A 14,833-nucleotide genomic window follows, 5' to 3' on the forward strand; every position below is an offset into this window, starting at 1 on the left:
AAATGTTTGCCTAACCTCATGAAAATTTTCACAATTCCACAGTGCAAAAGTTGGGTGACACAAAGTGGAATTGAAAGGGAAAATTATGAGACTCCCAAAAGCACAGAATTTTAACATCAGGTGTTCCATATTTTGACATCAACACAATTCTGGGAAAAAATAACATGTTTTTCAGTAATAAAGCTCCTGAATAATTGTATCCTCAGAAATAAGCTGTTTGAATTTACTGGTATGGGAAACATAGCACTATCGTGTAACACATCATGCTTTTTAATTAGGATTGCAATAAAAATAACCATGCTGAGTTGTGAAAAGAACATTTGCACCTCTGCACTGTAACTTGACTCTTTTTTAAGGTTTTGAGGGAGTTCATCTCCCATATGAGCCTTGTAGACATGAATGGGCCTGGGCATCAACTTGCTGCTGAAAAGCATCAGGCTTTGGGAACTAAGGCAACTCGAGGAATCTCTGCAGCTGGACCACTAGAGTACTGTTCAATATAAATTCTGCTTTTTCTTCTTGGACTTGTACTGAAGCAGGATAAAGAACAGGAGAATCTGCAACTCAGTGACACCACTCCCTCTGATCTGCCTTTCCTAACAAAACCAACATCCCAAGCAGACAAATATAAGAAAAGTTTCCCTACAGTCAGAACAACAGCATAAGAGCAAGAAACAGGAAAGCAATGAGAATGTAAGCTTAGTTCATCCACCTTAATTTTTATCTGTGTTCCTTCTGAAGTTCATGAAAAAATCACCACAAAGATGTTTTTTCATTTCAAAATTCCATTTCTGTGATTAACTAAAACTCTCAGTTGCTTCAGATCACACTGGCAAGTACCGGAGTGTTACTCTTGCATGCTAAGGATAATGACTGAGCAGCCTTGACTTAGGTTACCACTCTCCCACACACAGGTCTAAATCTCACTGTTTTCATCTCCAGACACCAGGAACAGCTTTTCTCTGCTAACAGCCCCACTTTGTCTCAACACAACCAGATAAAAAAGCTCCCATAAAAAGCACAGTCCTTAGAACACAGGCCTGAGCTGAAGCCAACATGGCACCGTCATTCCAGGCGATAGCAAATTAAATGATAAAATATAGTATCAAAATACCTATTGAAAAATCAAACTTGATAGAACAGAAGTTTAAACTGTGGTTTTAATCAATGCTTGTATCAGATAACTGTACACCAAATATTAAAGGACTATTTAGGACTAACGCCCTCATCAGTAGGCTCATCTATCAGCATGACCAGAACAAGAGAAGATCAATGTTTAGCTGGCACTCAAGTACAGCACGGCTTCAAAGCAGAGATCATATCAGCATCAAAGCACAGAGAAAAACAGTGGTTAGAATATAATACACTAAATTTGCAATGTCAGTATCCCTGATGATTCTAACAGAAACAGCAACCTAAATATTGTGAAGTTAATCACTGCTTCTGAACAGAACACAAAATCACTTTTTTTTTAAGGAAAATGAAATGAGTGACTGATGGGAATAAGTTCCCCAAATATTCCCACATATGCTGCAAATTCAGTGGGATCTGCACAAAAGATCAGTAACTTCTATACAATTTTAAAGTGCATTTTATCTGTTTATGAAAGTAATAAAATATCAGCTGAACACAGTGAATCACAATCAAATCAAACATTCTTGACAGTCATTCACAGCAAAGCACAAAGCAGTGAAAATTTGTCCTTCCCATTTCCAGCTTGGATACATCCTGGTAAGGTACAGGCACTGCCTAAACACAAGGCTCTCTACGTACCTGACCACTACAAGAAAATAAATAAAATGACACTTGAGAAGCTTGAGGAGCTCTTTGATCTCTTGATCAGAATCAGTACAGCTTTCAGCCTAGCAGGGTCACATGGCAGTGTACTATCTCACAACAGTTCATTTTGCCAATGAACAAGGAAAAATCATGGATTTATTTTGGTCAAGTCAGCATCTTAACTACATGCAGATATTAGAAAACAGTCATTTTGACAAATGAACACCAATTTTGTGTTTCTTGGAAGACTTACTCAATTTTCCAAATCTGTCATGTTCAGGTCTCTTTCACGGTACTCTTATTATTTCAGATTTCCATTTCCTACATCTTTTGCAATTCCAACTTATTTACTGTGCACATGTATATCCACTTAAAAATCAACTTTATTTATCGCCAAGGAATTATTTCACAGATGAAGAATTAAATCACCCTCTAAAATAATACTTTATTTCTAATACTAGATAGAATTAATATTTCAGTTAAAGTAGTATTGAAATATTCACTATAGTAACAAGGAAGGGAAAATCTGTATGCCAGCAGTACCTGTAATGAAAATGTTCTTTCAGAGTCAATTTTCAGGTATTTGGAGGGCTGGGGGTGACACAACACTGAATAACACTTGTATGTAACACATGAAGTCAGTTGCCAGTGAAATGCAAAAGATTCAGTAATATTAAAAGTAGCTACTCCCTTGAAAGCTTTTTTAGCAACTGTAACAATGCAATTCTTTGCTACCCAAAAATATGTATCAGGATCTAGGAAAACATCTAATTTTCTGCACATCATGTTATTATCTGGAACACCATGGCATGTGCAGGGATATAGGAACAGCACCAATGGCCTGGGGCAGCTCTCTCCAATCTGCACAAGAACAAGGGCCAAGAGAGACAACAAAAACATTGGAGATTTCAGCCAAAATAACAAAGAGTTATATATCACCAAAATCCAGAGAAAGGGGAAAAACAATAAGCAAGGAGTAATTTCAGTACAGCAGAACACATGAAAGATTTATTGCTGAAGCAAAAGTCTGAAGATGAAGTTGTATGCAGCAGGAATAAAGGCTATAGCACAGGACTGAAGCAAGGCCTTTGTCAGATTAATGAACAATTTGGGAGGTGAAATTCTCAGAAAAAGTACTCCCCTCTCAAAGAACAACCTCATTAAAATCAACATTACCACGGGAGAGGACACTTCTTTTAAATATCTTCCTTAAAAAGAAAGTAAAAAGTAAACAGTAATGCAGCCAGTCAGCCCAGACTACAGAAAGCGTAAAATGGAAAAGGAGATCTGGTAGCCGTTGATAATCCCAATATGGTTCAAATTCTGTCTGCAAGGAATTCTGCCTAAAGTGAGCATGTAGAGTGTCTCAAAAAAGCAAAAGATAAAAACTGCAAAAAAACAGCCACTTGAAAAAATCTCTTAAAATTTTGAAAGCAGTAAGAAAAAATGAGTTGAAGATGTGGCACTTGAGAAGCAAACTCTCAGGACTAAGATAGTTGAGCAGAAGTTCAAGACCACATCAGCCAAGACCACTGAGCAGGTCTCCAAAAGAAAAAGTTCTACTAATAAGTGTAAAGTTGTATTTGCTAATCCATTTTCAATTATTTATTATTTCTGTCTGGACAGGGCCTATGCTGAAGAAAGTTGGCAAATGTCCTGGGGGATGTATGTCCACACTGCACTAAAATCTAACAGGTTACCAAAAATTACTTGAACCCAAATGAATGGTCGGCACATGCATGATCAGCACACTGGTAAAATTGCTATTCTGAGTCAACTAAATAGTTTTGGGAGTTTGTTTTGTGTTTTATATTAAAAAGCAGTATCTGGCAAGGCTGGTTTTGCTAAAGGTGAAGCCCTCATCTATCCCACCTGCAGAGCTGCGTGCTTGGCGCAAACCATAACCTGCAGCTCTGCTCTGTTGCTGTTGTCCCATGGGCAGCAGAGAGAACAGGAATGAAAGGCCAAGTATATGGATGCTCATGAAACCAGAGATTATAGGTGGAAGCATTATTTCCAGAACACAATAAAGGGAGCTGAGACCACATTCCTGCTAGAAGGAAGGATCAAATTCTTACATGAACAAATTAATTTTTTCAGATCAGAATCTGCTAGAGCAATAACTTACCACATCACATATGAACCATTTGCTCATGGCAAAGGGGAATGCAAGATCCCTGAGGCTGAAAAACTGGTAGTAATCTCTTAGCCAGCATTAAAGAAAACAGTAGTAAGACTTCAGGACATATTAGCCACATCCAAGAGACTCACATTTCTATTGCTTCTCTAATACATAATTATGGCTATGTAGGAGAAACGTTTAGCAATTCAAATATTGATTTAATTAATAATTCCTTGACAGACCTATTTTGGATTAAACCAATCAGGGCACTCATCTAATAAATAGCTGATTTCAGTGCCACCTGTGAGTATGCAGTAACATTTTAAATTTTAACAACCTGTAATGAAAAAAACATTTACAACAGAAGGACCTCAGGTAGTTTAACTGGACATTGCCTGAAAATCACATTGTTCTATTGCTACAAATGAAGCCAAAGTGACCACTAAGTGCATCAAAGTTTATAAACTGTGTACTTAAGGATGTAAAACTTCCAAAAATGTTATACAGAAAAATCCTAACAAAAATCAGGGATATGGAGGGCTTTGGAAATAATAGGCCTTGGATCTGAAGTTTTACATATTTAGCTGAAGGGCAGGCTGTAGGGGCAGTTTACTGCTGTGTGCAGCTACCCGAGAGAGATGGATCATTCGGCTGTGTTTGAACTACACAGGAGTACACTACACAGAGAATAAATAAGTTATATGACAGTTACCATATCAGCCTTGAAATTCTCTTCACTCAGAACACAAGAGAATCCAAGTGTTCCACAGATGAGGAAAGAGAACAGTTAACTTGGACACTGCTGTTATTTTCTTAATGAAACACCTCTTGCTTCCCAACTGTGACTCATGAAGAACCTTCCAACTATGCATACTGGCAAGCCTCTTTATTGCCTGGCACTATCAGCACAGGGAGCAATTCAAATCCAGGTATGTCTCTCAATTACAGGTCACTGCCAAAGCTGAGGCCTTTTTAGCTTGGTAAGTAACCATTTAAATATTCTTTTAATTGTAGTCAGATAACAGATTTGAGGGAGTGGTTCCTTTTTGGCTTTTTTTGTGGTTTTTTTTTTTTTTTGGTTGGTGGTTGTTTTTTTTCCCCGTGAAATGGAACTGTCTGAACTGGGCCCTGAGCAGGGCCAAGAGGCAAAGGCCAGAAAAGAGTCTGCTCCCTTGCACCAGCTCATCTAGAGAGATGCAGGCAGGTACTGATAGCACTCCTGGAGCCCACTGCATGTCCAACTGCCCTCCAAACAGACAGTGCATCTCCCTGTTCCACATGAATATCTGACAGCAGGAGTTTGGGGAGTGCCTGGAACGAGCACCCATAAGGAATCATGTGAAGGGAGGACTGATTCTGCCTTCTGATTAATCTGCATTTACAAAGATGTCTCAGCTCTACCTCAGTTTGCTACAGCTCTTCACCCTCAAGGCATAAGGGCATCCTACGCATTAGTGGCAGGTAGAACATGACCACTAAGAGAGGCAGTTGAACTGAATTATTTTTTGCAGACCCAAAAATAAAACCAATCTGTTATTATGAACCTTTATTAAGCGGCTCACATTTCAGTATAAATCACACTAAAAAGATTCTTAAAAAAGATATTTACACTACAGTGCTGACACATTTAAAATGAAAAAATTGGTATAAATAAGCTCTATGGAAAAGCCTGGAATTGTCAAAAAGAATTCTGGCTCATCTTACAAAAAATATATATGTTAAATGTCAGCTCTACTCTAAAACCTACAACTCAAAATTATTTAAAGACTTCTTTATGTTAAACCTGCAGTGTTTACAGTGCATCTGGCCCTAAGTGCTTTGATACTTCACAGTTATGGACAGGCACTGAGGAATGTTACAAAGCTACATAACTATTTTCTGTAACAGATGCGAAGACAAGTCACAAACTTGCCTCACAATTTATGATCTTTACATCGTTAAGTTTAAAAAGGGATTTAAAACCATATATACAAATTTAGCACAAAAAATCATCCTCTCTTTGTCCATGCAATTTTGGATATGATGAGCTAGGTTGTCTTGTATCATCTGGATGTACGTGACCTCCAGAGCACAACTTGCCTTGTAAGTCCTTGTTGCCAGGTTCAAATTTAGAATCCATTTCCAACTTTAGTGATGTCAACTCAGTGTGATCCAGCCTAGCCTGAACATTCTGTCCCCTGACGTCATTAGGTGTCACTGTCTTTTCAGCAATATCAACATTCATGGGCTCTTCTTTTACTCGGAGAGACGCAAGAGGTTCATGTTTTATCGGCAAAAATTCCTGCTGCAGGTACTTGGTCTGCAGAGCATCTGGAAATTTGGTGTCTTCAGAGGTATCCTTGCTCATGGTACAAATTCTGTCAGTCTGAAGTCCAACAACCGAAGACTTGGGGTCTGCAGAGGTTCCTGCTTCAACAGTACTTGTGTTTTGAGAGAGTTCTTCCTCTGAATGATAGAGCTTGAGCCGGATGTGCCAAGCCAAACTACACACAGCTGAAACTGTTTTGAACTGGTGCACAACATTCCTCGGGATGAAATAAATGTCATTATCGAATAACTGGATTCTGGCATATCGAATGCCTTCCCTTCGCAGCTGATTAAGTTTTGCATCATCAACCCACTGGACACACTGTAGAGAAAAGGTGGGGGAAAGGTGAAAACTCTGCCTTAGTACTCAGAGGACACTGATCATCAGTTCTTAGTGTGCTCACCTGTGAGAGTGGAGGCTCATGCAAATCTAACTGCATTCGCTGAACTACCTCCAAGAAGTCCTCAGCATGAAAACAAATTACATCTTTGGTTATACGAGGCTGCTCAGACCTACAGAAGAGTAAGATGTGCACAGTCAGAGGCTGAAACTATCATGCTAAAGAAACAAACAAAAAGTCTGCTAGCAAAGAAAAAGCAAAGTTTTTATCTGAAAAAACCTCAACAACTCTACTATATTTTAAGAAGAAAAATCGATCAAAACAGTTAATTCTAAAACACAATCTCAAACTGGTTAAACAAATTAACTACAATTTCTTTATTAGTGGAAGTAAAGGCAGCAATAAAAGGCCAACTAACCATACTATTTTTCATTTTTATATTTAACTGGCCTCTTAGCTGCCTAGAAGCTGAAAGACAGCTGTCCCAGACACTGGGCTTACTCTGTCAGCACTCAAACATGATGCACCCATCAGGTACCTGAGCACACAGCAGCCTGACTGGGAGCACTACAGCACTGCTCAGCATCTCAGCCTCAAACACCTTGCTCAGAGTTATGAGAAAAAGCTGAACCTACATTAAGCTACCACAATGCCAATAATCAGCCAATACTGGCATCCTCCACAAAACATTCCTTAAAAATACATCCCTATTTATACTCACTAGAGAGACCTACAGAAGAGCTAAGTCTGAATTAGGCTTTGTCTCCATATTCAAATGGTTAGGAGAAACATATCTAGTTCCAAAGCATCTCTCTCAAAGAAATGCACACCATTTAGACAATTCTTCTGGAGACATCATCTAGATTGAGCTCACAAAAGGAAAAAGCAGCTACAATCCTTGTTACTTTCTGATCTAAAGGCGAAACTCTGTTCCTCATTGAAAACATGTGAAAAAACTAATAACTGCACATACTTGCTTCCGAGGGATGTTTGCATTTTAAAAGGATGTTTTTTCTTTAAATGTGATAATATGAAGATTTCATTCATAAGGGATAAAGCTCACATTGAAGTGGTTTTGCAAAGACAGTTTCTCATCCAGAAAGAACCTGTTTAAAGATTTCTTTCCTTCCTCCTCTGGGGTCCCCGGGGCTCCTCCTCGGCCCACACTGGGCACAGGCTGCGTGTCCAGGCGCTGCCCATCGGGAGCAGGGATCAGAACCACGGTCCAGGGCTGTCCGTCTGCCTCTGCCAGCCCTCTCTACATCCCTCACTCCACTTCCACCCCTCCAAAAATGGGGTACAAGTCAGACATGGGGAGTCTGGGGAGCAGCTGATGCAGCAGAGCTGAAACATTTCAGAATCTAATAGATGTTCAAGAGCTCTTTTTTAAAAGCAAGATTATCACCTATTTTTATATAAAGATATATATACATATATATGTCCTGTTATTACTGTTCTAGGAAGCAGGCAAAGATGTACAGTTCATTCAGGCTTTTTAAACATAGGAGACATATTTATTTTATTTAGGTCATGACCTCAATAAAGGAAAAAATAACCAGTCTGAGGCTATTTTCAGGAGAAAAAAAAAATCCCAGACCAACTACCGAAAATAGTAGCTAGGGAGAATTTTCAGACCACATATTTTACTTTCAGTTTTACAAAGATTAAAATGTGTCTGTATTTTGATCTATATATTCCCAAAGCAGACTTAAACACTGAAAGAGAAAAGCTTCAGAAACACCTCATCAGTGGTATTATTACCTACATTTATCTACCTTTTATAATACAGGTGTTTGGTTTTTTTTGAAAATACGAATCTGCATTTGGAGTCCCAAATTTGTAAATTAAGTTCAGACTTAAAATCAATTGAGAGAATATTTCACACACTTAGTGAACTTCAATCCAAATCAATGTATTTTCCCAGCAGTGCCTATTCTGGTTTATGCACTGTCATTCCTATTGTCAACCCATATAAATCTGTCCAAAAGGATGGACCACCAGCTCTGTGCTGCAATTTTGTCACAGAACACAACATTCCTTTTGCAAACAACTGAGAAAAAATACCATCAGATAATTTTAAAATCTGTATTTGCAGATTTTATCTTTAGTACAACTTTGAGATAATATTTTGCAAAACCTTTAATTTAGGTATCATGTACCTACCCCCAAGCAAAACTGTAGCACAGAAGTTCAGTTAATGTCCAAAAAGACATTAAATGAAAACAAAACATAAGGTAACTTCAGCAAAACCCATTTAAGCCTCTACTAGAGAACTGGTTTTGGCAGTATTTTTTCCCCTTAACCTCATTCTTCAAAAGGACTGGATTCCTTTTGCTGTGACTTTTCAAAACAGATTCAAAACTAGAGGTTTTACCATTAATATTTCTGGCCTAATGCATAAAGACTGGCAATATATAACAAATCCTATGATGATACAAAAAAGCACATCTTCAGTCTCTAGAACACAAACATGAAAGCTGCTTGCTGAAGCAGAGTTTTCATTTTGCCAACAATGCTAAGAATTGCCTTTCGCTGTCCTTGTAAAGACCCACCCAAACTTCCCACATAAAAATCTTAAATTTCCATAATTTAAAATTTCACTGGTACTTCCTAAGTTCTAAAGCTCACTTGGTATCACATATGGAAATGGTTCTAAGTAATCAGCATGATAACACCTGCATTTATCAGATTTTAGTTCAATCCTTAAGATGTTTGCTAGCAATATGTAAACTGTAAGTATTCAAAGCAATAAAAATAAGACCATAATACAGTAATTTTACGAAATACCTCAAATCAAGATCCTGTAACAATTGGAAAAGGAAAGATCTGTTTTCTTCTTCAAAATACTACACTTAGCTTCCATGTCTGTCCTCTAGCACCATGACATGCTTTTTGCTTTTCAACAGTTCTGTTCCTGTCTGTTCTGAAAGACACCATTTATCCCACCTGGCACTGACATTCATCCCTATCAACTAGAAAATAAATCCTACTTTCTTTAAATCTACAACAACTTGTAAAGTTTCTTTTGCACACTCAATCCATTTTTATGGATTTAGTTCAGGCAGCCCAGGAATTGTTTTATTTTCTCCTCACAGAAAGCATTATTTTTATATACATTATCTCATCCTTAGAACATGTGCGTTTTTACTGCCATAATGCCTTAATCACCCCAGAATATCTCCAGCTTTTCAGATCTGTTCAACTACTCAAGCAGATAAAAGAAATAAAACAAAAATGAACAAAAACAAAAACTAGATTTTTCAAAACTTCCATTCATGTTGCTTCCCTTAAAATAAATCCAGCCACAAACTGCAAATTATGGCAAAAGTAATATCTGAAATAATTTTAATGTGCTACCTGAATCAATAATGTTTCATTATCATAAGCTGTCATTAATTCTCATTATGTAAGTACACTTACAGTGTGTGAGAAGTGGCTTTTCAAAATTAGACAAAAGGGGAAAGGCAAAGCACGAATTATAATTTAGGCCAAATCAAGCATGAAATATGTAACTTTTATTGTGTTGCTTGTGTTGTATAATTTACTCCTCTCCATACATCAGTAACAATTTTTTTATTCTGAATTAAGAGACATTTTCAGTCTTTACACTGAAATGAAAGGCTGATACTTCTGCTTTTATTTCCCAAACTGAAGGACTTGCAAGTATGCTATAAAGCTATAGGATGAGAATGGGAAGTTCCCAGACACTCAAATTACTATCAGTGCAACTTCTTAATCTGCACAAACATCCAAGTTTGGAGAGCAGGGTTCTGTTTGGTTTCCTTACTTCCTTGACAAGTCCCTCTCTCAAATGTGCAAAGTGTAATTTAAAATACTCAGATCTGCACAGTTAGCTCAGCTTTTGCCCTGCTACTAGTGCTCAGTCTTAATTCACCACACAACAGTCAGAGCAAGCAGGAAGTCCAAGGCTCCCACTGTCATCAACCTGAAGAGGAAGGAAACTGAAAACCTCAGAGCCCAAGAGACAAACACATTGTCATCTGAACAATCCAGTTCTTCCCCAATGACAATTCTACTACTTTCTATGTCAATGAACTCATGCACTGAAATTCACATCATGATGAATGTGAACAAATTCACACCACTTTATCCAAAGGGAATTCTCTCTTCTAATTTCTAGACAGACACAAAGAGAAGAATGTATTTATAGTGTTTACATATGCAAACGTAACCTCCAAAATTAAGGTCATTCTCCACAGTCTGAAGATGTTGGAAAATGCCTCTTATATCTGGACCAGAAAGCCCATATGGTTATGGGCTTTTTATTTGGTTAACATGTAAACAAGCTTCAAATGAGGCACATTTCATTTCCTGAATCTCACACAGAAATTCCAAAGACAGACACCAAAAAATATCACACAACTTCCAACACAATTCTTCCTAGGTGAGCTTCCATAAATAAACTAGGGTTATAACAGCCATGACTTGAGAAACAGAAGCATAAGAATTCTGATCATCTCCAGACAGCACAAAGAACTGCCAGAAGGTCTCCGTGTGCAACTTTGCTGCACCAACATCTCACTCTTTATGCATCACTTTAAGCAAAATGAAGTGTGAGGTGTTTTTACATCTAACATGACCTAAGTAACAGCAACTCAATATAGCTATTGAACTGTCACTGCAAGGTACCTTTCTGGTTTCAACAACACAGCAAAGCCACATGCAATCTAAAGAGGACAGACAAACATCTAATGCTCAGCCAGAATATGAAGTCTTCATTGAATCTTTAATCCTAGATTAATCTATTCTATACTCTCTTCCAATTATAAATGGCAATTCAGGCATACATTTTTCAGACACATAGGTGAAGCTGATCAACACCTACCACTCTCCACAGTGCACAGCTTTCAACACTCCCACAGCAGCTGTGGTCTGTCGTTCAAAACCTTGTCCTATGTGATCCGCATGGGCTCGGGTCCGATCTTCAAATAGCATTTCACGGGGTTCACTGGTTCGAGGTAGGTACTGCAAGTTTTTTATTTCATTGGTAGTTCTGCATAAGAAAAACAGTAACAGCGATACAGAAATTTCTCTGAATTATCTATTTTCCAACATAGACAATAGGACTACTGATCTATGCAAAAAAAATAAACTTTTTTTCCCTATTTTAAATTGATTTTCTTGTAATTCAGTTTGTGTCCATTCTCTCTGTTCATGTCACTGGGCACTGCTGCAATAAGTCCTTTCTACAGCCTTTTGTGAAGTGCTTAAACACATCGATATGATCCCACTGAGCATTCTTTTCTCAAGAGTAAATCCCAGTTCTCCCAGGTCACCAGACACACTCCAGCATAGCCATGTATGTCTTAGCCTGGTGAGCCCAGAACAGGGCATGATACTGCAGATGTGTCTCACCGGTGATGAGCAGAGGGAACAATCCTGTTCCTCAATCTGCTCTGCTACTCATGCTTGAAATGGCAACTTTCTCAGGATGAAGATGAGATTGACCAGCCTGCAGCTCCCCAAGTTCTGCTTCTTACCCTTCAAAATGATTGCATTTAGAGGAAAGCAAATTCTTTTGTTTTCCTCCGGTCCTCAGGAAGCTTTGCCAATTGCCATGACCTTTCAAAGACAGTGGCCTTGCAATGATACTGGCCAGCTCTCACTACACTTGTGGGATGTGACCCATCCCAGCAGGTCCCACAGGCTTGTGTCTGTCTAATCTGCATGTCTAGTAAGTTTCTTAACCTGATTTTCCTCCACTGAAGGCAAGCAGCCCTTGCTCCAGACACTCTTCCTGTCTCCAAGACAGAGCATTCTTGAAAGTAAATCTCACTAGTAAAGACAAGGGCAAAGAAAGCAGTATCTCAGCCTTTTCTGTGCCCTTAGTCCCCAGGCCCTTGGCCCTATTCAGCAAATGACTTCCATTTTCCTAGTCTTTCTTCTACTGTCCAGATGCCTGTGGAAATCCCTGCTGCCCTTCACATTCCTTGCTAAATTCAACTCCAGATGGTCTTTGGCTTTAGTTGCATCCCCTTCATGGTTGGACAGTGTCTTTATACTCCTCTGGAGGCACCTGCCCCTGCTTCCACTTCTCATATGCTCCCTTTGTGTGTTCACATTTTGCAAAGAACTCCCATGACAATTCCTTATGACATACAATATTCAAGTTCTGCAGAGGCTGTCCCTACTCATCACCTGGTTCTTATACCCAATACCACAGCAAAGCTTCAAGATTTCATTTAATGTTTGAGTTGTTACCTTCCAGGTGAGCAAAAAGCCCTTGTCCCCAGAGGTCATAACACATCCACTCACATATAACAAAAGGGGTATCAATTCCAGTGTCACAGCACATATCAGTAATTGCATGTGTGTACACGTTTTCCTGAAATGTTCACCTTAAATTTCTAGTAACGCTCCAAAAAGGACCAGCACCTTACTTGGCCAGACAGTAAAAATTAAATCAAAAAATTCCAGATTCTTACATAACAAAACAACAAAAAGGTAGTTTTGGAGATGAAGATTTACAGTAATTTATATTAACATATAATATCAAACAGTAAAAGGTTTGGGATAAAATGAATTTGTAAAGAAAAAAGTACTAACCAGACATTTACCAAGTAAAATAATTCAACTTACCTCTTCCTTTTGAAAGGTGACTTTGGCATGTCAGCCACAGGGATCATCTGTTCTCCTGGGCGTACCCACATAATGGGACCATCATCACTGTCTTTACGACTCTCTAATTTTAAGCTAGAAAGTGTTCCCCATGGCAGTGTGCACTAATGGAAAATACAAGCCACAATTTTCAAGTGAGTTACTTCAAAAAACTTGTTAAAAGCAGCCTTTACCTATCCCAATGAAAGCATTTATTAGAACACTCAATTATCTAAACAAGTATCACATACTCTCACTTTATGATTGTAACAGCACTATAGAGAATGTTGTCCCCCTTCTCCCAGCCCATTCCCTTCTGTCCTTACTTTTAAGAAGGGTGATTCTTCCAACATATCAAGGAATTCAGGGAAGTAATCCCCCACTTCCTCATCAACTGCTCCAACCAGGCTGATCTGTCTCATTGGGCCAGCTCTATACGTACCATGAGAGTATGTTCTTTTTACCTACAAGTAGAATATGACAACAGAAGTCACACCAAGTCCTCTACTGTGCAAAACAGACATTCAATGAGCGCCCATAATCTCTATGCTTATGCTTTCAGAGATAAAAATACTTTTTTTAGCCCTTCAGTCTCCAGTGTGTAAGATTATCATGAAGTCAATTACTACAAACTCAAAGACAGAAGATCTTACTAAACTTCCATGACAATTAGGTTTTTATTTTAACACCTGAAGGTAAACTGGAGTAACTATTTATTGCCTTTCAAGAAGGTAATATTCCAAACCAGTAAATCTAAAAAAAAAAAAAAAAAAGTCAAAAAATTTAATTAATTAAATAAATTTTAAAAATCAATGCATGTTATGCTCAGTAATTAGTCAGTAAGGATTCTTACCTGGATTACTCAAGTCTAGCTGAATTTCTACCTTTTTTTCTTGCAACGGGCAGAACTCTGAGTTACAAGTAATTTAACTCTAAACATTTCCTCTGCTACTCATCCTTTCCAGGACCGCCTCTTTGCAAGCACATTAACTGAAGCAAATTACAACAGTGAACACAAGGCTCAAAGAGTTTGTACAAAAGCAAGACAATGATTGTCACTCCTTCATTTTTGCTGTGCTAGCACATCTTGTGCTCCCTTCAGACTTTAATGGCTGCAACATTCACCTCTCATGAGAAATCTTCTACTGTGAAATTTGAACAGAAACACATACTGTTTTAAGGTTTTTTCAATAATCTGATCTGTTGTGTTAGATCACCAAAATACTCAGGCATGAGATTGATGGGAGTCATGTCCACTTTAAGCTTCTAATTTCCTATTTAACAGGCTGAAAGACACAGTGACATTATGAGATGAAATACAAAGTGAACAGAGGAAAGAGAAGACGGATTACCACACACACCAAGTAAAGCTCCTGTATGGCCCCTGTAGACATTTTGCATCCAAAGCAAGAGAAGTATGAAAGTGCGAGGAAAACAGTTAATGAATTACTACTTAGCTATGGTCCTCACCCAAACAGACCATCGACATTTCTAGTAGTTATGGCAGCGGAGAATTAACAGCAGTTCCTGAAAATAAAACATGGAACAACACTGTGCCTTTCTGAGAAACTACTGTAACCAAATCTTTCCAGAAATACAGAACCGAACACTGTTCTGATCATCCCAGTCATCTCTCATTCCTCCCAGCAAACACATTTATGGCTAA

General features: G+C 38.3%; 1 protein-coding gene across 2 annotated transcripts in view; it reads right to left on the reverse strand.

Moving 5' to 3' along the window:
- Nucleotides 1–1,142: 1,142 nt before the first annotated feature.
- The window catches only part of RSBN1L (round spermatid basic protein 1 like), a 45,107-nt gene continuing 31,416 nt past the window's right edge, over nt 1,143–14,833 (reverse strand). For both annotated transcript variants that reach the window (XM_023918976.2, XM_086886654.1), the window contains 5 exons: nt 13,494–13,631; nt 13,150–13,292; nt 11,396–11,563; nt 6,613–6,721; nt 1,143–6,530 (listed from right to left, as the gene is read on the reverse strand). In XM_023918976.2, coding sequence (XP_023774744.2) covers nt 5,877–6,530; nt 6,613–6,721; nt 11,396–11,563; nt 13,150–13,292; nt 13,494–13,631 — 1,212 coding nt within the window. In that variant the 3' untranslated portion in view covers nt 1,143–5,876. The remainder of the gene's footprint in view (nt 6,531–6,612; nt 6,722–11,395; nt 11,564–13,149; nt 13,293–13,493; nt 13,632–14,833) is intronic.

This window comes from Cyanistes caeruleus, chromosome 4, assembly GCF_971803275.1.
Source record: "Cyanistes caeruleus chromosome 4, bCyaCae1.hap1.1, whole genome shotgun sequence".
Lineage (NCBI taxonomy): Eukaryota > Metazoa > Chordata > Aves > Passeriformes > Paridae > Cyanistes > Cyanistes caeruleus.